Raw genomic sequence first — 26,637 nt, 5'->3', positions numbered from 1 at the left:
AAAGGGCAACGAAACAAAGGGCAACGAAACAAAGGACAACGAAACAAAGGGCAACGAAACAAAGGGCAACAAACAAAGGGCAACAAAACAAAGGGCAACAAAACAAAGGGCAACAAAACAATGGGCAACAAAACAAAGGGCAAGAAAACAAAGGGCAACAAAACAAAGGACAACTAAAGAAATGACAACAAAACAAAGGACAACAAAACAAAGGGCAACAAAACAAAGGACAACAACACAAAGGACAACAAAACAAAGGACAACAAAACAAAGGGCAGCAAAACAAAGGACAACTAAACAAAGGACAACTAAACAAAGGACAACAAAACAAAGGACAACAAAACATGGTGACGAAGACTTCTGAGAGCTCAGTCGTCATTATTGAATTTCCACAATATCTTCTACACCGGTGCCAAAAAGTTTTGATCTAAAATAGATAGCGTATATTCTAACTGCCATAGATGAATGTTTTTGCACTATAACACACATTATTCTACCATCATAATATCCTTTAATAATATGGTACAAAAGAGCTTGAGAAAGAATGCATACTTGCCTAAGCTTTCTCTGGTATTGTTTTGGTTTCACTAAAAGGACGAGACTAGATACTAAAACTATCTTCAGTTCCCATCATAATATGTTTTAAAAATATGTTTAAAAAAGAGCTAAAGAAAGAATGCATACTTTCCAAACCTTTCCCTGAATTGGTTGTTCAGAAGTACTAAGTTTTTCATATAGGGCTTTGATAACGTCGGGAGTGTTTTGGTCTATGTTGAACTCCCTCCTCGCCTCAAGTCTGCAAACCCAAACCCGGTCAGAATCATTTTTTTTTAAAGTCTATGAAGTTTTGTAACGGTTTCTTTTAGTGTTGAAGTTGAATGCTTTTAATCTCAGATCAATAATTGATGCCCCAAAAGGAGAACATGTCCCCACCCCCTAACCCAGGGGTTCTCAACCCGTGGGTCGCGACCCCCTTGGGGGTCGATTGACGATTTGCCAGGGGTCGCCAAAGACCATCGAAAAAAAAAATGGATTGTTTTGTCTATTATTCTATTCCTGTGCGTGTCTGCGGGGGGGGGGGGGGGTCGCGGCAGAGTGGGTGGTTGTAAGAAGGGGTGAGGTTGAGAACCGCTGGCCTAACCTGACGTCTGCTAATCTTAGTGAAGAGTTGTTGGTGTGATTGGTCTACATGTTTCGGATGTTTTAAGTGTTTCGGATGATTCACCTGTTTCAGATTTTTTAAAAATGGTTCGCATGTTTTCCATGGTTCGCATGTTTTCCATGGTTCGCATGTTTTCCATGGTTCCATGTTTTCCATGTATGTTTTCCATGGTTCGTATGTTTTCCATGGTTCGCATGTTTTCCGTGGTTTGCATGTTTTCCATGGTTCGCATGTTTTCCATGTATGTTTTCCATGGTTCGCATGTTTTCCATGGTTCGCATGTTTTCCATGTATGTTTTTCATGGTTCGTATGTTTTCCATGGTTCGCATGTTTTCCATGGTTCGCATGTTTTCCATGGTTCGCATGTTTTCCATGTATGTTTTCCATGGTTTGCATATTTTCCATGGTTCGCATGTTTTCCATGGTTCGCATATTTTCCATGGTTCGCATGTTTTTCATGGTTCGCATGTTTTCCATGGTTCGTATATTTTCCATGGTTCGCATGTTTTCCATGGTTCGCATGTTTTCCATGGTTCGCATGTTTTCCATGTATGTTTTCCATGGTTCGCATATTTTCCATGGTTCGCATGTTTTCCATGGTTCGCATATTTTCCATGGTTCGCATGTTTTCCATGGTTCGCATGTTTTCCATGGTTCGTATATTTTCCATGGTTCGCATGTTTTCCCTGGTTCGCATGTTTTCCATGGTTCGCATGTTTTCCATGGTTCGCATGTTTTCCATGGTTCGTATATTTTCCATGGTTCGCATGTTTTCCATGGTTCGCATGTTTTCCATGGTTCGCATGTTTTCCATGTATGTTTTCCATGGTTCGCATATTTTCCATGGTTCGCATGTTTTCCATGGTTCGCATGTTTTCCATGGTTCGCATATTTTCCATGGTTCGCATGTTTTCCATGGTTCGTATATTTTCCATGGTTCGCATGTTTTCCATGGTTCGCATGTTTTCCATGGTTCGCATGTTTTCCATGTATGTTTTCCATGGTTCGCATATTTTCCATGGTTCGCATGTTTTCCATGGTTCGCATATTTTCCATGGTTCGCATGTTTTCCATGGTTCGCATGTTTTCCATGGTTCGTATATTTTCCATGGTTCGCATGTTTTCCATGGTTCGCATGTTTTCCATGGTTCGTATATTTTCCATGGTTCGCATGTTTTCCATGGTTCGCATGTTTTCCATGGTTCGGATGTTTTCCATGGTTCGGATTTTTTTCTTACAGCTTTCGTATATTTTCCTTGTTTCAGATGTTTAAGTTGTTTTAAATGTTTCGGATGTTCCTTCAGAGTTGAAGATAATCGACTTCCTAGTCCGAACCTCCCGCAGGCCAACGGGTGATGGAAGAGAGCAGGGTATTATCGAGAGGACCGAACGACATGCCAGCGCGTTTACCGCACGACCAGGCAGCCACGTACAAAGCTATGAACATCCACAACTGACTACGTGGTCACGCGACCGTTTCATTTACACCATATTTTTTGTTAAAGGTTTCAAACTGGGATAAAACATGAATAACATGAAAACAAATTTTAATTTCAAGTATTTCAATTAGTTCATTCAAAGCATTTTATTGTTCCCGGAAGTTGCGCCATTTTATTTTGAAGTTACGGGAAGAATTCAATCCTTCCGGCAGGGGCGCGTGCCCATCGTAAAGCAATCTTCAAACACACATTCAGACAGAAACCATACAAACACACATACACAACCACACAGAGAAAACATCAGGTCAACATCTTTGTCCGTGTGAGGGAGAGAGAGAAAAAAAAAACAACTTCAGTATAAAAATTGTAAGGCGATAGTTTAAAAAATTAATGAGCGGTCATATCCGGCTGTCGTGAGCGTTGGGTCAGAACACAGCGTGTGATACGTTCCAGCTACAAAACTGAAAAGTCGGCCAAATCTGAAAAGGGTTGCCACGTTGGACTTCTGGGCGTTTCTGTGTAGAAAAATGTCGGTAAAAATAAATAATAATAATAATAGTCACGGATTTAAAAAAAAACAACTGAAAATTCGGCCAAATCTGAAACGAGTTGCCACGTTGGACTTCTGGGCGTTTCTGTGTAGAAAAATGTCGGTAAAAATAAATAATAATAATAATAGTCACGGATTTAAAAAAAAAAAAACTGAAAATTCGGCCAAATCTGAAACGATTTGCCACGTTGGACTTCTGGACGTTTCTGTGTAGAAACATGTCGGTAAAAATAAATAATAATAATAGTCACGGATTTAAAAAAAAACTGAAACTATTAAACGAAAGGAAAATAGAGGATATTTTAAGAAGCCATAGATGAGTTTCAAAACATAATCTTATCTTATCTTATAATTAAAATACTTTCTCTTTACACAAGTTATTACATATTATCTATGTGAAAAATAGTTAATAATATGGGATACCTGGAAAGCCATAGACTTGGTAGAGTTTAACACATTGATTATCATGCTAACTATTGTAAAAAGACGAAAGCTTAAAACCCATGGCCACATTACAATATCTACGGGTCTCGCAAAGAAATTCCTTCAGGGAATAGTGCCAGGTAAAAGAAGAAGAGGCAGACAGAAAAAGCGATGGGAGGACAACATTTAAAGAATAGACGGGCCTGCCATTGAGAGAGGTTCTAAACAAGGCACAAAAAAAAATGGAGGAATGGAGAAAGACGGTCGACAAGTCTTGCCTGGTGCCCCAACGGTCCAACAGACAAAGGGATAGGTAAAGGTAAAGGTAAAGGTAAAAGGTAAAGGTCAAGGTATCATGCATGACTATATTGGCCTTAGACTAAGAGACGCCCAAAGATCCTGAAATTAAAAATCACAGTCTTCACCAGGATTCGAACCCGGGTCCCTCGGTTCGGAAGCGAAGCGCTCCACTACTCATCTAGCGCGCCTCCCATAACGTAATTAACCCTGTAACAAAATTAATCACACTAAACCATTATTGAAGTCCAAAAGGAACAAAAAAAATCTGACTCGAAATTGTGTGGTGAACAGCATTTAGCAGCTTTAAAGCCCAAAAAAAAAATATTTAAAATATCCTACATATGGGAAGCGTGGTCGAGAGGCCAAGTGCGCTTGAACTTGGCTTGGCTTGGCTACCTAGAGCTCGAGGTTCGAGACCCGACTCGGGCAGAGTTGTGTTTACTGAGCGCCTAAAGGCAGCACGGAAAACCAACTCCTAGATACCCCCTCCCCCCCACTGGTCCACAAATGAGAATGGACCAAAAGCGCTCTGAGCATGCTATAAGCATGAAAGTAGCGCTATATAAAAGCTATAATAATAATATGCGAACCAGGCCAAATCACCATAAATTATTATCGAGTCCATAGAATGATAGAAACTGATCATTACGTATTCATTATGTACTCTGGGTAGAATTTCAAGGGGCCGAATATGGCCCGCTGGCCTTAGTTTGGGCCTCATTGTTATATAAGTAGATATAATTATGTCCAGCTGGCCTTGGTTAGTCTTATCTTACACACGTATTATATGGCTGCCTGGTCGTGCGGTATGCGCGCTGGACTGTCGTTAAACTCGATGGTCCTGGGTTCATACCCTGCCCGCTGCCATCCCCCGTCGTCCTGCGGGAGGTTTGGACTAGGAAGTAAATTATCTTTAACTCTGATGGAACATCCGAAACATGTCAAACATTGTACAAACAAACAAACATTTTACAAACAGAAGTTACTTCAAATAGAGAAAATAATTTACGTCCTACGCATTTCATGTATCCATCTTGTCTTATCTTATATATTACCAATATGAGTGTGGGCTTCAATGTTATATAAGTTGTTATATAAGTTGTTATATTAGTTGTTATAGATAAGTTGTTATATATAAGTTGTTATATAAGTTGTTATATATAAGATGTTATATAAGTTGTTATATATAAGATGTTATATAAGTTGTTATATATAAGTTGTTATATAAGTTGTTATATAAGTTGTTATATATAAGTTGTTATATAAGTTGTTATATATAAGTTGTTATATATAAGTTGTTATATATAAGTTGTTAAATATAAGTTGTTATATAAGTTGTTATATATGTTTTTATATATAAGTTGTTATATATAAGATGTTATATAAGTTGTTATATAAGATGTTATATATGAGTTGTTATATATAAGTTGTTATGTATAAGTTGTTATATAAGTTGTTATATAAGTTGTTATATATAAGTTGTTATATAAGTTGTTATATATAAGTTGTTATATATAAGTTGTTATATATAAGTTGTTATATATAAGTTGTTAAATATAAGTTGTTATATAAGTTGTTATATATGTTTTTATATATAAGTTGTTATATATAAGATGTTATATAAGTTGTTATATAAGTTGTTATATATAAGTTGTTATATATAAGTTGTTATATATAAGTTGTTATATATAAGTTGTTATATTAGATGTTATATATAAGTTGCTATATATAAGTTGTTATATATAAGTTGTTATATAAGTTGTTATATATAAGTTGTTATATATAAGTTGTTATATATAAGTTGTTATATATAAGTTGTTATATAAGTTGTTATATATAAGTTGTTATATAAGTTGTTATATATAAGTTGTTATATAAGTTGTTATATATAAGTTGTTATATAAGTTGTTATATATAAGTTGTTATATAAGTTGTTATATAAGTTGTTATATAATTTGATCATTATATCTAGCACTACAACGACAATAACACTGGACCAAGGGCAGCAACTCCACTTTTCACAAAAAACAAACAACTCCCACCTTACTCCCGGTTCAACAGCCTTTCTCAAATCAAAACAATCTAAACTCAACAAAAACATAAAACTCCTTCTGTCTAAAAACCTAGATTCTGCCAATATAACTAAACCAGTCGTCACATAAAGTCACGAGAACAGTGCGCAATAAATCGGCAATAACCTCGACTTTGTTCCGAGCACGAAGTGGATTCCACATTCCACCATTTTGAAGTCATCAAATCTTGTCAACAATTATTGTTATACGAGCCGACCCGCGGTGTAGCATATGCCGCTATTTAGTGACGGGTGAGCACTTACTGAAAGACACAGTTGTCCAAATGGAGTGGGTGATTGGGAGACGTAGAGAATTATATATACAGAGAAGATTACTTGTTCCCTCCCCCCCCCCCCCCGCCCCCACCTCCTCTATTTTTTTCTGAGCCGCGCTCTTTGTCGCCGCGAAAGTTACGTGGGGTAACTCTAGTCCGACCTTTTCATAGAGGTTTAGGGAGTCTTGGTTGGGTGACGTAGAGAATTATATATACACATAAGGCTACTTTACATATTTATTTCTATATTCAGTACATTTGAAGTCCACTATCTCACGGGTATCAACAGCTAGCTGGTTAATTAATGTCCACTATGGGAATCCACCTCTGAATCTGGCAAATCTTAATTCCGGACTTGTTATACGCGCACTTGTGATTAAGGTAAACTTTAATCCCTTATGCACATTAATCTAGAGCAGGCATGTCAAACACAGACTGTGACAGTATCCCAGAAAAGATGCCAAGCATCAGGACAGCGAAAATAATGCCGAACCATAGTAATTTTTTATTAATACAGAATCACTACAATTTTAGTTAACTAAAGGACAGGCAGGCACGACATGGCCTAAAATTGTGCCGATGTGCCTAAAATCAAAATCAAATCAAATCAAAGGACAGTTATTCCAGTAATTCTTGCGTATTCTATTGTATTGTTTCTAATTTACATAAAACTAGTAGGCTATGTTTTCTAACAGATTTTTGGCTGCGGCCCTTCAGGTCATGCTAAGTTTTCATGCGGCCCATACACCTTAATGAGTTTGACATGCCTGATCTAGAGGTATCTTCCTTGTTCCATATGCCAGGACAAATTTGTACAAATGCTCCTTCTTCCCTGGTGCTATTAGAGCATGGAATGGGTAGCCAAATCATTGGGTTGCCAATGATTTGGCAGAGTTTAAGTCATTGGTTAACATCCATGACTAGATTGACATAGGAACACACGTAGGACGTAATCATCTTCTATTTTTTGAAAACGTCTGTATTTTATAAGATAAGATCAACTAATGAATGACATATATTTCATAAAATCAGGTAGAAGTCCCGTTAGAAAGAGCATAGGGTGATTCAAAATAATTAATTGTGGGTCAGTTCAAATGGAAGTTCCAGGGCCGAGTTTCATAACCAGTTCTCTTCGTCCACTATCTTGTATACATCAATCCATGTCAACAATGTATTAATATCCGCCATGTTGTATGTATCAAGCCTTGTCATCAATACAAAAATGTCCGCCATCTTGAATCAATCCATGTCAACAATGTGTAAATATCCGCCATGTTGTATGTATCGAGCCATGTCATCAATACAAAAATGTCCACCATCTTGAATCAATCCATGTCAACAACGCGTAAATGTGCAGATCACGTGACTACGTCATAGAATAAATGTTTCGAAGAATGAATTTAAAAACAAAAAGGCGAATTCATTTGGTGTGATCTCAAGTTTACATTTTTGAACTCCAGGTGGCGCTAGTAACATTAACGTGTTTTTCATTTGGCTTTCGTTGGCATTAATCTTTATCGATTACTTTTGTTAGTGAGGGGATAACATTTATCGATTACTTCATTTCCTAGTGTTTCTTCCTCCCCTGGAATCCCTGGTAAGTTTATCCGAGACAGCAAAGCAACACATTTGTACTGACATAAGATAAGATACATGTTAGACTTCTTGCAGTTTAAGTAGCTCAAGTTTAGTCAAGATGAAACGGTATGATACAACGATACATGAAACCAAAGGAGGGGGGGGGCTGCTCGTGCGGTATGTGCTATGGACAATGGTCACGATGGTTCCGGGTTTGAACCATGTCCACAGCCATCCCCCGTGGGGGGTTCGGGCTAGCCAGTAGAATGTAATGATCTTCAAATCTGAAAATAAAAAAATCTGAAATATTTAAAAACAAATGAAACTAGACAATAAAACGTGACTTGTTAAACAAGCCAAAAATAAATTAAGAAAAAACAACAAAGCTTATGTAATGGAAAGAACCGCATAATTACTACCATATCTCTCAGTACTGCAAGATTTATCTCCATTTTTGTTTAAAACAAAATAAATTACCACTAATTAAGTAATTAGTTGTGTTTTTTTTTAAAATTGATTCATGCATGTCTTCGATAATGAATAGTTATGCAAAGTTTCAACTTGACCCTTGACCCAAAAATGGAAAGTGGGAAAAATAACGTGCAAAAAAATTTGTACCAGACAGACAGACAGACAGACAGAGTGTGCTCTGTAACTCGAAAACAAAGCCTGAGAACATTAAATTAGTGCTAGACAACTAGTCAAGACAAACGCATGGCGCGACTACTCTCGACAATTTTGTTACAGAAATGAGCAGAAAGGTTAATGTAAAAGTGCTAGACCCTAGCTATCCTTCATCTAGCACAAAGACATTTACAGATTGGGTTGTAGATAGTTCTATGTATGCTGGGGGTGTGGTGGTCGAGTGGTAAACAGCTTGGCTTCCGAAGGGGCCCGGTTTTGAATCTCTATAAAGATTGTGATTTTTAATTTCGTAATTTTAAGGGCGCCCCCGAGTCCACCCAACTCTTGTGAGTTTCTGAGATTAGTTGGGGAAAGTAAAGCGATTGGTCGTTGTGATGACCACATGACACTTTCGTCAATCTTGCCCATAAAATCAGATGACCTTTACATCATCTACCCTATTAATCTCAAGGTCTGAATGACCACCACTACGACCACCGAATGACAGTGCAGAGCGCATACCATACGACTAGACAGCTATGCTTTTTAAATTAGTCTGTATCAGTCTGTATCAGTGTGTATCAGTTTGTAACATTGCGTATCAGTGTGCATCAGTCTGTATCAGTGTGTATCAGTCTGTATTGAGTCTGTACCAGTCTGTATCAGTGTGTTTCAGTGTGAGTGTGTATCGGTCTGTATCAGTGTGTATCAGTGTGAGTATGTATCAGTCTGTATCAGTTTATAACATTGCGTATCAGTGTGCATCAGTCTGTATCAGTTTGTATCAGTCTGTATTGAGTCTGTATCAGTCTGTATCAGTGTGTATCATTTCGTATCAGTGTGTATCAGTCTGTATCAGTTTGTATCATTGCGTATCAGTGTGTATCAGAATGTATTAGTCTGCATCAGTGTGTATCAGTCTGTATTGAGTCTGTATCAGTGTGTATCAGTCTGTAACAGTGAGTATCAGTGTGTATCAGTCTGTATCAGTCTGTATTAGTCTGTATCAGTCTGTATCAATGTGTTTCTCTACCCCTCTCAAAAAAAGCATAAGCCGAGAATAAGGTAAGAAAATAAATGATCTGTTATAGCTTTCATAATGTAGAGAGAAAATCTTTAGAATTTGTTTCTTATCGTTATGAACTACAGGAGTCCCGAATAAATACATTGACAACTTAATGTAACCATAAGATAGATACATCTCCTTGACAACCAAGTGTGTGCGTGTGTGTGTGTGAAAGAGAGAGAGAGAGAGAGAGAGAGGTTAGTTATTAAAAGGGACAAAGTATGTGGTGAGAAATTGAGGAGAGAGGATTTCGGGGCGGGGTGGTGGGGGTGGCTTGGATGACGAAGGGACATTTCAGTGAAATATGTTTACCATGTCTATTTGAATATTTTGTTTTCTACATCGAATTGATTTAGTTTTTTAATAAACTGATGACGTAGTAAGCTAAAACGAAACTAAACGTGATTGGCGGAAGTCGTAAAAATGTTATTTCTCAAACGTATTTAATAGCTCACTTCGAAAAACGATTTCTTGACCAAAATGATTGCTTAACTCTTTCTCTCCTAACCGACGATACAAACGTTGATTCCATCAGAATGTGGTAAATAATTACGGAGAGAAAGAGTTAATGTATAACACAATTGTACATTCAATGACAAACGTAATAACATCATGAACACTGTGTTATGCATTTTATTCGCAATGTAAGCACAGTGGCTGAGTGGCAAAGCACTTGGCTTCCGAACCGAAGGTCCCGGTTTAGATTCCTAGTGAAGACTGGGATTTAAATTTCAGGATCTTTAGGGCGCCTCTGAGTCCACCCAGCTCTAAAGAGTTCCTGGCATTAGTTAGGGAAAATGTAAAAACGGTAGGTCGTTGTGCTGGCCACATAACACCCTCGATAACCGTTGACCCCCCCAAAATAAACAGATGACCTTTACATCACCTGCCCTATAGATCACAAGGTCTGGAAGGGGAACTTTACTTTTTTTTTTTTGTATTCATAATATACAGACTTTTGAACTCTCGTTTTTCTCTTAGGCGTAATCTGATAACTCTAGACCAGGCCTGATGATGCCAAATAATAGAGATCTATTGCTTCTCTGAAAACTATTTCATTGTTCATCAAAGCCTCTTTGTGTAGCAGAAGGTGGGCACAATCTCATTTCCGGTGAAATTGTGAAGTTGGCTGTGAAATCAGATCTTCGCTTTGGAAAGAGGATTTCACCCGAGACGTGGATAGGTTGGGTCTAGTATGTCAGGTCATATAAACACGAGTTTAGGATTGGCAAACAAATTAATCCAACGTTTAATTCTTGTGCAGTAACTTTCTATTAGTAGGCTAGTATATACTAACGAAAAAGGGGGAGGGGGGGGCTGGTGGTGGCGGAGTGGTAAGGCGTTTGGCTTCCAAACCGATGGGTTCCGGGTTCAAATCCTCGTGAACACTAAGATTTTTTAATAGCCTGGATCTTTAGGGCACCCCTGAGTCCACCCACGCCTAATGGGTACCTGATATTAGATGGGGAACAGGAGTGGTGGTGGCGGAGTGGTAAAGCGTTTGGCTTCCAAACCGATGGGTTCCGGGTTCAAATCCTCGTGAACACTAAGATTTTTTAATAGCCTGGATCTTTAGGGCACCCCTGAGTCCACCCACGTCTAGTGGGTACCTGACATTAGATGGGGAACAGTAAAGGCTGTTGGCTGTTGTGCTGGCCACATGACACCCTCGTTAACAGTCGGCCATATAAAAAAAAGATGGCCTTTACATCATCTGCCCTAGAGATCGTCAGGGGATCTACTAACAAACACTGTATTTCGTGTAAATGGTAACTTTTTTCTTCGCAACCGTCTATATCACATATAAAGGCTTACAAGACTTTTAATATCCATCCGCTCCTCTTTCTATCAACTGGCGCATACATTCGTCTTGTCATCATCATCGGCCACTGGGCTACAATACTAGTAGTATATTCCTCGTCCCATATGCTAGGACAAATTTGTACAAATGCTCCTTCTTCCCTAGTGCTATTAGAGCATAGAATGGGTTGCCTGAGCTAGCCAGGAAAACCAGTGACTTGGCAGAATTTAAGTCATTGGTTATTATGCATGACTAAATGCATGACGCGTAGGACGTAATCATCTTCTTTTTTGAAATAACGTCTGTATTATATAAGATAAGATAAAATAAGATAATAATATTAATATTAATATCATACTATTACAAATTTATGACCTAAAATAAATTTCTTACATTCGTAACATTTACGGTCGAGGGTGTCTTCTAAGCGTAGGGGTCAAGGTGAAATGTCAGGAACATTATTCTATTGGAAAATTTCACGATCAGCTAAGCAATGTCAAGGTCGCTAAAATTAAGCTGCCTTGCTGCCAACTGCATAGACAAGAAATGGGCTATGGGTTTAACACAGTCCCGACCGAGACCAGCCGTCAGAGAAGGCCTGAACACTGACCTGCTACGTCACAACCTGTGTCTGTATTATATTTCGTTTCAAACTTTTAAGCGACACAGTGTATAAGTAAAGTAACGTTCCCCTATCAGACCTTGTGGCAGACGATGTAAAGGTCATCTGTTTCTGTGGCCTACGGTTAACGAGGGTGTCATGTGCCCAGCACAACGACCAACCGCCTTTACTTTTCCCCAACTCATGTCAGGTACCCATTAGAGTTGGGTGGACTCAGACTCAAATTTTTAAATCGATCCGAGGATGGGCGTGGGATAAATACCATGTTCAAACCTTTTACCAGACAGACAGACAGACAGACAGACAATGAGTTCATACAAGCTTTGTAAAAAGAAGCTCAAAACCCTGTTTTTAAAGCGATACGTTCCAAGTATAAATGTTAAGTCATACAAAAACGAGTTTTGGATCGATAGATGATCCATTCAGTTGCGATTGAGAAGCCCTGCTCTTCTGGGGAATGATGGTGAGAGATGGCAGAAATCTGAGACGAGAGTATCCATATAAAGAAAGCAGACATTCACCGGAGGCTGCATAAAATATTCATTTGTATTATTCGGCTCTTCCCGCCTTAAACACTGGACAGGCATTTCTGTTGAATAACAGGAACAGCTGTCATCACTCATGATCTGTAGGGCGTCCATTTAGATTGTCCCAGCGCCCCTCTACCCACCGAATGCCAGCCCTCCACCCCAAAACGCCTACATTGACAGATTACTTAGAATCATTTGGGGAGAAGATAACAGTGGTCAGAGATTATTTTATTGATGACGTCAAAGGGAGATTATCAAACATATTTCCGCACTTCCAAACAGCAATCCGAAGTGGGAAGGGGTGGTACTGGTATAATTTTTAGATCGACAAAAAAACAAAAAAAAAAACACGAAAAAGTTTGTGATTTTCTATTTTGTTTTGATGATTATTCATGATAAAAATGTATGAAAAGAAAAATTGAAATTTATTTATGACCACTTTTTATACTGTTTTGTTTGTGTTAAATTCTGTAATTCAAGACGTGTTTTATTTTCAGCATTGGTTACGTCTGTATTTTAATGCAACTAGCAGACTGAACAGTGTAATCAATAATATAACTTCTCAATAACCCGAACTGCTCAACAGTATCATATGCCTGGACTTGGATGCGTTAGTTTAAATAAAAGTATAATCTGAATAAACAAAAAAAAATCATTCGCTCTGTAGGAGTATCCCTTATCCCCCTTCTTGTATATCCTTTGCTTCTTGAAATCTATATGATCGGGCCTCTCTATTATTGGGATAAATATACCTGGCCGCCACTTCTCAACTGTCAAATTTAAAGCCTACGCGGATGATGCTACCTTTTTTTCCTTGTTCAGAAAAAGATATTGAGAAGTTTATATAAAGAAATGTACACTTTTCGGAGAAGCTAGTGGTTCAAAAATAAATATAAATAGATCCTCAGTAATGGGATTAGGGAAATGGAAATTCAAAGAGAATTGCGCTTTCAAAATGGTAGATAACATCAATATTTGTAGTATCGTCTGCACCTGTAACCGTTAGTTCTGTTGTAAAGAACAGTTGTAGAATATTTTTGTCAAAGCCTCAAACTTCATTAAACTGTATCAGCACACAGGTTCTACAATATTTGGTAGAACCATATTGATAAATAGTGTGGTCATTCCAAAGATCTTCTTATCTTATAAAATACAGACGTTACTTCAAATAAAAAGATGTTTACGTCCTACGCGTCATGCATTTAGTCATGCATATTGACCAATGACCTAAATTCTGCCAAGTCACTGGTTTTCCCGGCTGGCTCAGGCAACCCCTTCCATGCTCTAATAGCGCTTGGGAAGAAGGAGTATTTGTACACATTTGTCCTAGCTTATGGAACGAGGAATGTGCCTTTATCTTTGTGTCTTTCTGAGTATTTTATTAAATTTTGTTTTTGTCTATTTAGCTAACATTACAGACACACCTCCCAAATTCATAAACAGGCTAAACAAAACAATTAGAGGCTTTATATTCAAAAACACTATTAGGAGCTTTAGGCACACTACACTCATTCAGAACAAAGAGGATGGGGGCCGTGGGGGGTGGGAAAATAAATCTACAAGACATTAAAACAAAAATACATTCACTTAGGCTAAAATGTGTAGGTCAAGTAATTAGAGCCCCAACAAACTTTCCCTTGTTGTTTAAGATTAAGTAGTCTTCTTCCAATACACAATGACACTCCTCACTATTTTGGTACAGTCACGCATCCATTTTACAGATCTATCTCAAGAATTTTACCTGGTAATGAACATTTAATACACAACAAAATCAAAGAATCACACAACACTTCAAAAGCTGTTACAGGAAAGCCTAATGAATAGGATTAAGTGGGGGAGAGTTCTTGGGGTGACAGAATGCAAGGACACATTCATAAACCTGCACATCAAACAAATCCCACCAAAAGCTAGAGAAATATCGTATAGACTTATCTTTGGGATGACCCCTATAGTTAAAAAACAGGCAAATGTCCAGGGATGTCAATTATGTCATCTTGTACAATGCTGATAAAGAGAAGCATATAGATTTAGAATGTCCATTATTCCATAAAGTTAAAAATACTGTAAGAGACTTGCTAGAATCTAAATGTGGCAACTATGTGAGTCTAAACTTGTCTATTGTTTTAAACAAGTTGCCAAAACTGAAAAATAAAATGGTTCATAATTTCAATTTGATTATTGTTTCTGAAAATCGGAATCTTCTTTGGACTAGCATGCTCAAAGCTTTACATAATAATAAGCTGTTTGATTCTAATTACTTAGAATTGACATTTAGGAATTTTTTTTTATTTTAGGATAGAGAATTATTTAGTTTCATTTTTAAAATGGTTGTACAATGCTTTAAAAAAATGGTGTTAATAATATTTGTTATTGTGTTATTTGATTTAACTCTTTCTCTCCTAAGTGACGATACCAACGTTGATTCCACCAGAATGTTCCCCCGGCAATCAAATCATTAAATAAGAACAATCTGGTATAAACTTTGTCACATGTAAATTATGAGTGAGTCTGGTGTGAATGTACACTTTGGTTTCTTATAGTTATAATGTATTTTGTTTGGTGTAATGCAAAAATTTAAGACAAATTTCCTTACGGATAATAAAGATTATTATTATTATTTTTTTTTTTTCCTTTTTTTTAGAGGGAACATTGGCGCCCACGCTAGGTAGATGAAAAGAAATGTGTGTTTATTTTGGTTTATTTATGTTTGAAGAGTAGGTGTGTAAGGTTATGCATGTTTTAATGTGTAAGTATATTTGTGTATTCACATTTATTCCAGGTTTATTATTTATGTTTTTGATATGCTATTCTTATATCACATTTTTGGCTCTGAATAATTTATTACATCTGATGGTTTCTAGATAATAGTGAACAAATAGATGCTATCTTACTAGATTTTTCTAAGGCTTTTGACAAAGTTCACCACCATAGTTTGCTTAAAAAATTAAAATATTTCGGCATTAATGGTCCACTGCATCAGTGGATTAAAGACTTTCTGATAGGGAGAGAACAAACTGTAATAATAAATGGCTCTAAATCAACACCGATAACAGTAAACTCAGATGTACCTCAAGGTACAGTCTTGGGTCCACTACTATTTTTAATTTACATAAATGATTTACCAAATTGCATTAGTTCAGGAACAAAAGTCAGATTATTTGCAGACGATTGCATAATATATAGAACAATAAAAACAACACAGGACACAGATATTTTACAAAGAGAATTAGATGAATTACAGAAATGGGAATCAAATTGGAGCATGTCTTTCCACCCAGAAAAATATCAGTTGTTAAGAGTAACAAAAAAACTAAAACAAATTAATTCCACTTATCTTATTCATGGCAAACCAGTATCACAGACTAAAAACGCAAAATACCTAGGTGTTATAATAAATGAAAAACTATCATGGAATCCACATATTGATGAAACTACAAAAAAATCAAACAAAGCATTAGGATTTATTAAAAGAAATTTCTATAAATCAAATAAGAACATAAAACTAAAATGTTACTTAACCTTGGTTAGGCCAATAATAGAATATGCATCCTCCGTTTGGGACCCCTCAACTCAAGAAAACATTAAGAAACTGGAACAGACACAAAATAGAGCAGTGAGATTCATAACAAACGAATATTCACATTTGACTAGAGTAACACCTTTAGTAAAATCACTAAATTTAGAAAGCCTTCAGGACAGAAGGCTCAAAAGTAAAGTAGCAATCATACATAAAACACTGAACCATAATCTTCAAATACAAAAACAAAATTTAATAAAATACTCTGAAAGACACAAAGATAAAGGCACATTCCTCGTCCCATATGCTAGGACAAATTTGTACAAATACTCCTTCTTCCCTAGTGCTATTAGAGCATGGAATGGGTTGCCTGAGCTAGCCAGGAAAACCAGTGACTTGGCAGAATTTAAGTCATTGGTTAATATGCATGACTAAATGCATGACGCGTAGGACGTAATCATCTTCTTTTTTGAAGTAACGTCTGTATTATATAAGAAGAATAAGAAGAAGAAGTGTCTATTGACTGAATCTTTTCTTTTAAATTATGATTATTAGTATCATTGTTATTATTATTATTATTTCGTAGTGTTTTGAAATGTAATCATATGCCATGCATGGTACTGATTTATATTTTTAAATTGTGTTTTGTGTGAGATTTATTAGCAAGGCTAGAGAGGCAAGCGGAGCTCTGTTTGTTCTGGGACTATTTATATAAAAAATGATTACTCGCAGATATTATATTTTATCTTTTCAGTCTGTGGTGATTCTAACAGAACTCCAGGACCTCTTGGTGTCAACAGGTGGAGATTAGTTGTCCCTGGGTTTCATTGGGGGGGGGGGAATTATCGCCAGACCAGATATACTAGAACGCATAATCAAACTTAGATTATATACTCCTCTAAGTTCCTCGTGAGCTCACTGCAATGCTGTTTGGCCTCAATCTTGGGCTGACGACAAGTTAACATCTGGAAACCGGTACCGGTCTGTCCACTTGTGGAGGTTTCTCTACTTGTGATTTGGGAAATAGCGGTCATAGTAATAAAGTTCCTTTTGAACCTTTCAGCCTGTATACAATGGCGTAGAACTTAATGAATGAGTGATGTAAAGGAACATTTTTGTCCAGATTAGCCCCCTTTGTGGACATTAAAACAGTTACAATAGGAATTCAAGCTTGTCGATTGGTAAACGCACCAACAAATACATACATGAATTTTTGGAACTTTTGGGCTTCCATAGGAAATAAAGACAGATCCTTCCGAATGAATCCCAGATTTTTTGAAGTAACGTCTGTATTTTAAATAAGATGAGATAATATCAAGGACTTCGTTCGTGTACGCACATGTGTCTACGACTGAGGACAATGGACAACCATGTGATCGTCAAGTTTGGACTTTAATTGTTGTGTAAACCGGGAACTTGCGTTTTTTGTATTATGTGTTGTTGGCAATGTAATCTCTTCTGCTGAATAAAAAAGAAATATTAGGTAGTTTCGCCAAGCCGAACGGAATGAGCCCAAAATATAAATTCCCAGGTTGGTATTCAAAACAAGACTGTATGAGGCTAACTAACCCAAATAGAGGCATGAAGCCCAAAAGAGAGGTATAATCCAAAAACAAAAATGTTGCCATTGGACCTCATTGACGAATCGTAAACAAACAACATTTAGCCACGTGGCGCTCTATATCTTCTATATAAATTACGATCTCATGTTTAATCCATGATGGTTGTCACGTGACCGTTTTTTCCCATTGTTTTATCAATAAGATCACGTGACTAAATGTTGTTTGTTTACGATTGGTGAATGAGGTCCATTTAAAGAATAGGCTATGTCTCACGGTTGAGTTCAGTCAACGCTGGAAAATTCCATAATCATGCATAACTCAGTTCTCATCCACAACTTGATGATGTTCAGGACTTTTTATGATTATTTCTGTTTGAAATTTACATTATTGGTAGACAATCAGAAGGTTTTGGGGACTTCGTTTGAAATTATGAGAACGAGACTGACCAATGTTGAGAAGTTTCTTCTAAGAAACAATTCTGCTCGCCTACAGAAACTGCTTTGTGATCCGCGATATATGGGATCCACATGTAACGGTCTTCCAATAAGTAACACTATACATACACCCAAAAATCGTAACTTTTTAAATTTTCATAAGACCCAAGACTAGTTACACATCAAATCTGGACATATTGGTTATCTCCTCTTCATCAAATTGGATAATATATTTCCATACGGACAATAAAGATTATTATTATTATTATTATTATTGTTACGAATCTCACAATCCAGGCCATCTGCAAACTGCACAATACACCACCAACTTAAAGAACTTGACAACTCGGGGCTCCAAAGTAACGTAACAGTTTAATGTCCAATAAATAACAGCCAATACTGAACATTTGGCAACACGTAACACAAGAATGTGCAAATATTTCTCCGTTAAGAGCCGTACTGCCGTATCAACTCTTGCACTGGTCTCTCCGTCTCGTCTTTGGACTTTTACCTAGCCGTCGTAACGAACCATAGATCGTGAGGTTGTGACTCACTCGTCTCTGATACCTTCGCTCTTTAAATAGGGTCCCTGCTAGCCCTCTAGAACCGGACAGAACGTCGCTCGACCATTCTGGGTGGTCAGATGACTACATCCCTCGTGATCACGACGCCGATCCCTCTCGAACCGTCATGTTGACTCTCGTCTCGGCTGACCGTCGGAACTCGTCACGGTTGACTGCTCGTCTAGCGCTGGCCTGGGGCGATTTGCGTCGGCTGACCACACACACACCACTACCCCCCCCCCCCCATCTGTGCCACTACCAGCTTTATAACATTATTATTATTATTGTTACGAATTTCCCTATCCAGGCTAGCTGCAAATGGTACCAAACGACACCACCAACTGTAAGAACTTGACAACTCGGGGCTTGAAAATAACGTAATAGTTTAATGTCAATAAATAACAGCCAATACTGTACAATTGGCAGCACGTAACACAAGACTGTACAAATATCTCTCCGCTGTATCAACTCTTGCACTGGTCTCTCTGTCTCGTCTCGGACTTGTACTGAGGCGTTGTAACGAACTGTAGATCGGGATGTTGTCACCCCTGGTCTCTGATACCTTCGCTCTTTATATAGGGTCCCTGCTGGCCTTCTAGAACCGGACAGAACGTCGCTCGACCATTCTGGGTGGTCAGATGACTACATCCCTCGTGACACTCCTGAGCTCGGTTCACGATGTCGATCCTTCCCGAACCGTCATGTTGATACTCGTCTCGGCCGATCGTCGTAACTCGTCACGGTTGACCGCTCATCTAGCGCTGGCCTGGGGCGATTTGCGTCGGCTGACTACACACACACACCACCACCCCCATCTGTGCCACCACCAGGTTTATAACATTATCAAGACTAGAGCAGAAGGATCTAAGTCTCCTGTATCTCACTTTTCTGTCACTTGTCGTCACCAGGAAGTACGAAGAAGTGTGGGTCATGTTGTACTGCAGCGGTTCTCAACCTTTTAAGCTCGGCGACCCCTTTTTACAATCTCCCACTCTGCCGCGACCCCCCCCCTCCGACACACACATACAGCTATAGAAGAGTAGGCAAAAAATAATCCATAGTTTCGATGGTCTTAAGCGACTCCTGGCAAATGGTCAATCGACCCCCCCAAAGGGGTCGCGATCCACTGGTTGAGAACCTCTGTTTTACTATCCTTTTACAAATGTAAATGATGTTTGTATTTGCATCTATACTGTTTGTGTTATAGTAACAACGCTGAGGTGGACAGATGTAGCCAAACTGAATTTCCATTGGCTTGGACCAAAAATGTATCGTATCCCTAGTGTGCTCTTGTGACGAGTTCTTGTGTATTGTTTCTCCGAGATATAGCTTCTTGAAAATATAACATTTCATACATACTGAACAATTAATATAATTTTTACAAAGCTTATATATATTCACTCTGCCTGGTATAAAGTGTGTACACGCTATTTCTCCAACACCCATTCTCGGATCAAGTTGAAACTTTGCATAATTATTCATTGACATACACAAGATATGAATCAATTAAAAAAAAATATCTATTAAGACAAATAACTACTGGTAATACATAATTTCACAAAATACTAACAAGGGAAACTAATACTTCAGTAATCACAGTTATGGCTAAATTAGTTGGGTTTAGTTCCCTTAACTAAATGTTAACACTATTTCTCCCTCACGCATTCTCCGATCAAGTTGATACTTTAAACAATTATTTCTTGTACCTAACAAAACATAAACCAATAAACAAAAATACTGAATTAATCGATTATTTTTTAATGTCGAATAAGGGAAATAACTTGTACATTATTGTTGAAATAGTTTTTGAGGACGGAGTTCTTCCCCTTTAGATAAGCTTTGTATTTTTTTATAAAGGGATGTTGATATTTTTCTTGTTTTGAAATCTGCTCCTACGTTACGAAACTTATGATGGTCTATGACTTCTCCTTCTATTCGTTTCTTGTCACTCTTCATGACTGCAAGGAGTCTCTCTGGTCAGCTTCGCCCAAGCATGACTCGAGACTCTAGATCCAGTCTAGGAGTTTACATTTTATTTTTCAAAACATTCTTAGAGTTAACAATTACACAGCCCAAAGCGCAAACGGTTCTTGTACTTCTATTTCTTTAGTCAACTCCTTTTTGAATACAAGGAGGCGCTGTGGCTGAGTGGTAAAGCAGGTTCCGAACCGGAGGGTCCCGGTCTACCCAGCTCTAATGGGTACCTGGAATTTGGTTGGGGAAAAGTAAAGGTGGTTGGTCGTTGTGCTAGCCACATGACAACCACGTTAACTGTAAGCCACAAAAACAGAAGACCTTTACATCATCTGCCCTAGAGACCGTCAGTTCTGAAAGGGGAACTTTACTTACTTATATACAGATTTACAGCAGGAATCACCGCTGATGCCAAGTTAAAAAAAAAAAACAAGTTGTTTTGTTTTTTTGCTTGACGTCATTCAGAAAAATGTCATTGATAAAAAGACAGCCCAAATGTCATTTTCAGACAAATAAATAATTCTGAAAAAAATATAAAGGTCAGAGTTTTTACTGTGTGGTCAATCAGCTAGTAATTTTTTTCCAGAAAATTGATATAAACTGTCGAATTTTTTAGGAAAATCGTTATAGCCCTTTTCGAAATATAAATTTCCAAATTTTCCCTTCAAATCAACCACCCTTGAAGTGCAGGTTTATAGTAGAAAAAGTTATGAAATATTTTTCTTTTCTTTTCTTATTCTTCTTCTTCGTTCTCATTGTTATGTTGGAGTGTTCAGATGACTAGGCCAGTACATGAGATGAACTGCGCAGTGGTTTCCCAAAATCAGGGAGCTCTCCATATAGTTTTCTTTCTATTGGGTTGTTTTGGGGCCAGTGTCTTATACATGCCTCTTGGTAGAGAGAGCAGTTTTGGAGGAATGGTCGGCATTCTCTGGTGATACTCCACATGGGCCGATTTCACTGGTTCCAATTTTGAGCTTCCGGTACATGTGTTGTCGCATTCTGTTGTGTCCGGTCCTGAGTCGAAAGATTAGCCGTTGGTCTAGCTTATAGTAAGCGTCATCTTTCTTGTGATTTGGATGAGAGCTCGTCCATTTCTCATTTATTTTGTTTACAATTAATTTCTTCATTTCTTCTGGATAGAGTGCAGAGTTTATTTGAGAGCTAGTTCTCCCACTCTTGGCGAGTGTGTCAGCCTTCTCATTTCCTTCTAGTTGTATATGAGCTGGTATCCATTTTTTAAATATTAAAATCGTATAATCTACCAATATAAACTCAGGACTACCTTAAAAGTCTTCCATCTGCACCACATGTGAGCGGTTGGTTTTAACATTGTGTACCCTCCTCCATCAAAGCTGATCTACTCCATTGTAGGTTTGAATTTCTTAATCTTGGTTCAAATATCTCCCATTGTCAAGCCCTACAGAGGCCTCTGAAGTACAAATAAATATAACAAAATGTTAGCGATCAATAAAAAGGTGATTGTTAAATCCGTTTCTGTAGCAACCAGCTTTTTTCCCTTCAAATCAACCACCCTTGAAGTGCAGGCTTATAGTAGAAGAAGTAATGAAATAATTGTTTTTCTTTAAAATCGTATAATCTACCAATATAAACTCAGGACTACCTTAAAAGTCTTCCATCTGCACCACATGTAAGCGGTTGGTTTTATAACTTTTTGTAACCTCCGCCAGCAAAGCTGATGTACTCTATTGTAGGTTTGAATTTCCGAATCTTGTTTCAAATATCTCCCATTGTCTAGCCCTACAGAGGCCTCTGAAGTACAAATAAATATAACAAAATGGTTAGCGATCAATAAAAAGGTGATTGTTAAATCCGTTTCTGTAGCAACCAGCTGACGTCACTGGACAGACGACGGGGAAACGTACGATAAAGAAAACAAAACCTAGGTTTTTATTTCTTGGAGACTTTGGGGGCTCAGAAAAACTATATCAGAAAATATTTAATATACCGAGTCATTATTTTTGCTTCCGGAACGTGACTACAGTATGAAATAAATGAAACTGTTCAATATTTTTTTATCGTTAAGTATCTTGCGCGGTGGTCGAGTGGTAAAGCGCTTGAGTTCCGTAACGGGGTCCCAGGTACGAATCCTGGTGAAGATTGGGATTTTTAATTTCGAGATCTATGGTTGTCTCCAGTTGTTTTTTTTTGTATAAATAGGTGCCTGTACTCAGTGATGGATGGCCTAACTAATGCTAAGTACTAATAAATTAATAAACGTTAAAATTCAAGAAAAGTAATATTTTTCCCACACATTGAAAAAGGTGCCGGTACGCCGTACCGGTGCGTACCGTCACAAAAAAAAATCACTGGGTGTCTTTAGGGGAGGTATCCCTGAAAATCTTATTTTTGTTATTTCTAAAGCTAGGCCTTTGAAATTTGTTATGGTAACATATAATGATATTCTAAAATAAATAATGCTAAAAAAGAAAGTTTTTGAATGATGGTTGCCATGGTAACGGCGGCCATATTGTTTTTTGTATACAAATTAAAACTCTGAATTTTGTAAAAACTATTGATCAGAAATACATGAAATTGAATTAAAAGATAAGGAAAAAGGATCCTCTAAATTGGTACAACGTCAGAATTAAAGATTTAAGTATGTTAAATTTTTTACAAATTTTTGAATTTTTAGTATTTTTTTTAGACCTAAAAAACAGGATAAATATTAATTAAAAATATTTATAAAAAAAAAGTGAATAAAATATTGAAAAAACAACATTGTACCAGTAAAGTTAATGATGTCCTTAAGAAGTGTTTCAAATTTCATCAAAATCTATCAAGTAGTTTAGGAGAAATTCCTAATAAGGCACAATGACATGTGCAAAAACTAACATTTTGAGAAAAATGAGTTTAAAGTATAAATTTTATTAAGATTTTGTCTTATAACCCTTACAAAAACATTAAAAAAACATGTTTTAGACACAGATTTAAGCAATAAAAATGATTGTAATGTAATGAAAAATGATTGATCTACTTAACTATGTTATTAGTTAAAAATCGATATCCTAGACCTAAAACTCGATTTTCTCTAGGGATACCTCCCCTTTAGGTCCACCCAGCTCTAATCATACCTGACAGTCGTTGGGGGTCGGTTAGTCGTTTACAGATGACCTTTAGACCATCTGCCCTATAGATCGCTGTCGTGTGCATCTTGTGCGATGTTTTCTTTTGTGCACAAGAATTTACTTTCGTTTCTAAGGACGCGCTTTTGTTGGTGTCATTGGCTTCCTTGCCTCTGCTGTGGCTGTACTGGTGGCAGATCTGTGGTTGGAGTTGTTTTCTTTGGTGTTTTCTTTGGTGTCTTTGGTGTTTTCTATGGTGTTTTCTTTGGTGTTTTCTTTGGTGTTTTCTTTGGTGTCTTTGGTGTTTTCTTTGGTGTTTTCTTTGGTGTTTTCTTTGGTGTTTTCTTTGGTGTTTTCTTTGGTGTCTTCTTTGGTGTTTTCTTTGGTGTCTTTGGTGTCTTCTTTGGTGTTTTCTTTGGTGTTTTCTTTGGTGTTTTCTTTGGTGTCTTTGGTGTTTTCTTTGGTGTTTTCTTTGGTGTCTTTGGTGTTTTCTATGGTGTTTTCTTTGGTGTTTTCTTTGGTGTTTTCTTTGGTGTTTTCTTTGGTGTCTTTGGTGTTTTCTTTGGTGTTTTCTTTGGTGTTTTCTTTGGTGTTTTCTTTGGTGTCTTCTTTGGTGTTTTCTTTGGTGTTTTCTTTGGTGTCTTCTTTGGTGTTTTCTTTGGTGTTTTCTTTGGTGTCTTTGGTGTTTTCTTTGGTGTTTTCTTTGGTGTTTTCTTTGGTGTTTTCTTCGGTGTTTTCTTTGGTGTTTTCTTTGGTGTCTTCTTTGGTGTTTTCTTTGGTGTCTTCTTTGGTGTTTTCTTTGGTGTTTTCTTTAGTGTTTTCTTTGGTGTCTTCTTTGGTGTTTTCTTTGGTGTTTTCTTTGGTGTTTTCTTTGGTGTTTTCTTTGGTGTTTTCTTTCGTGTTTTCTTTGGTGTCTTCTTTGGTGTTTTCTTTGATGTTTTCTTTGGTGTCTTTGGTGTTTTCTTTGGTGTTTTCTTTGGTGTTTTCTTTGGTGTCTTCTTTGGTGTTTTCTTTGGTGTCTTCTTTGGTGTTTTCTTTGGTGTCTTCTTTGGTGTTTTCTTTGGTGTTTTCTTTGGTGTTTTCTTTGGTGTTTTCTTTAGTGTTTTCTTTGGTGTCTTCTTTGGTGTTTTCTTTGATGTTTTCTTTGGTGTCTTTGGTGTTTTCTTTGGTGTTTTCTTTGGTGTTTTCTTTGGTGTCTTCTTTGGTGTTTTCTTTGGTGTTTTCTTTGGTGTTTTCCTTCCCCAGTATTGGACGCAGGCTTGGGACTCTGTTAGACTCACGCCTGAGTGCACGGTTTGGTTCTTGCCTCCATGGGTTTAGGTTGTGGGCCTCGCGGGCCCTGATCGAATTGTGACACTGAGATTAAGATGTGCTATGTTATTTTGAGTAATATGTTTAACTTGAATTTGCCTTGTAGGGCCTACATACTATAAATATTTATTCAATATTTATGCCGCATCATATCATTACTCCATTAAACTTTTGCTTTGTTATAAGCAATCTCGTTATTGACTTGTAGACGTTACTATTTATATTATTCGTTCGTTTTGGTAATTAGTCCATAAATTGATGGCTAGATTGTTAGGGGGTGCCCAGGCAGGCGAGCCACGGCTAAATTACAACCCCGACAGGAATTTAGTAAACACTGTTCAGGTGGGGAGCCCGGACAAAAACATCATACCCTAGATGAGCCCGAAACAACCTCCCCCCCCTCCCCCCTTTGACAATCGCAAGGTCTGATAGGGAAACTTACTTTTTTAAAAAATCTTTTTCTGAGTTTTCATTTTTTTTTTTAAATTCATTGATTACTTTCCCCTCCCGCAGTTCTTTTTTGTTTTACGGTTTATTATTACTCGGTATTGACTGTCTTATAAAAATGCGTTTGTAAAGCTAAATACAAGGTATTAGCGAAACAAAATACAAGATTATAACAAATTTCTTTACACGATTATAGAAAAAGTTCAATACAAATTTTCTAAGGATGTTTATTACAATATTGTAAACAACATCAAATATAATAATAACAAGGAAATGTCCTACATACAGAAGATTTATGATGAGAGCAATATTTCACATGACCGGCTCAAACCGGCTCAGATCTGGATATTTTATCACACGTAATGCAAACAAAGCCGTTGTCCACACAACCCCCGCCACCTTTCCGACTACACCCATGGTTTAAGACTCATCATGAAAATAAACTCCTTAAAGTGATTTTTACAAAACCTTCACAACTTCTTCTTCTTCTTCTTCCTCGTTCTCATTGTTATGTTGGAGTGTTCATATGACTAGACCAATACATGGCTGCCTGGTCGTGCGGTTTGCGCGCTGGACTGTCGTTCGGATTTATCGACGGTCGAGGGTTCAAACCCTGCCCGCTCCCATCCCCCGTCGTCCTGCGGGAGGTTTGGACTAGGAAGTAAACTATCTTCAACTCTGAAGGAACATCCGAAACACGTAAAACATTTTACAACATGAGATGAACTGCGCAGTGGTTTCCAAATCAGGGAGCTCTCCATATAGTTTTCTTTCTATTGGGGTAATTTGGGGCCAATGTCTTATACGGGCCTCTTGGTAAAGAGAGCAGTTTTGGAGGACGTGGTCGGCATTTTCTGGTGATACTCCACATGGGCAGATTTCACTGGTTCCAATTTTGAGCTTCCGGAACATGTGTTGTCGCATTCTGTTGTGTCCGGTCCTGAGTCGAAAGATTAGACGTTGGTCTTGTCGGGATAGCTTATAGTAAGCGTCACCTTTCTTGTGATTTGGATGGGAGCTCGTCCATTTCTCATTTATTTTATCTACAATTAATTTCTTTATTTCTTCTGGATAGAGTGCAGAGTTTTCTTGTGAGTTTGTTCTCACACTCTTGGCGAGTGTGTCAGCCTTCTCATTTCCTGCTAGTTGTATGTGAGCTGGTATCCATTGAATAACAGTTTTTTTTTGCTGTTGTTGTTGAGCTTTGTAAGTGCTGTTCTGGGGTTTTTTAATATAAGGGGAATCAGAGTTTTGCAAGCTTTGGAGGGTTGTTTTCGCGTCTGTTAGAAAGACAATCTGAC

General features: G+C 37.5%; 1 protein-coding gene across 1 annotated transcript in view; it reads right to left on the bottom strand.

Moving 5' to 3' along the window:
- The window catches only part of LOC129926659 (ring-infected erythrocyte surface antigen-like), a 40,988-nt gene extending 15,235 nt beyond the window's left edge, over nucleotides 1-25,753 (bottom strand). Inside the window, exons 1-4 of the mRNA XM_056032094.1 lie at nucleotides 25,736-25,753; nucleotides 23,750-24,934; nucleotides 20,333-20,363; nucleotides 17,329-17,417 (exon numbers count right to left, since the gene is read on the bottom strand). Coding sequence (XP_055888069.1) covers nucleotides 17,329-17,417; nucleotides 20,333-20,363; nucleotides 23,750-24,934; nucleotides 25,736-25,753 — 1,323 coding nt within the window. The remainder of the gene's footprint in view (nucleotides 1-17,328; nucleotides 17,418-20,332; nucleotides 20,364-23,749; nucleotides 24,935-25,735) is intronic.
- Between the last annotated feature and the right edge of the window lie 884 nt (nucleotides 25,754-26,637).

The sequence above is a fragment of the Biomphalaria glabrata genome, chromosome 6 (assembly GCF_947242115.1).
Source record: "Biomphalaria glabrata chromosome 6, xgBioGlab47.1, whole genome shotgun sequence".
In the NCBI taxonomy this organism is placed as follows: domain Eukaryota; kingdom Metazoa; phylum Mollusca; class Gastropoda; family Planorbidae; genus Biomphalaria; species Biomphalaria glabrata.
The sequence above is the reverse complement of the archived record's forward strand: the minus strand, read 5'-3'. Positions and strand labels throughout refer to the sequence as shown.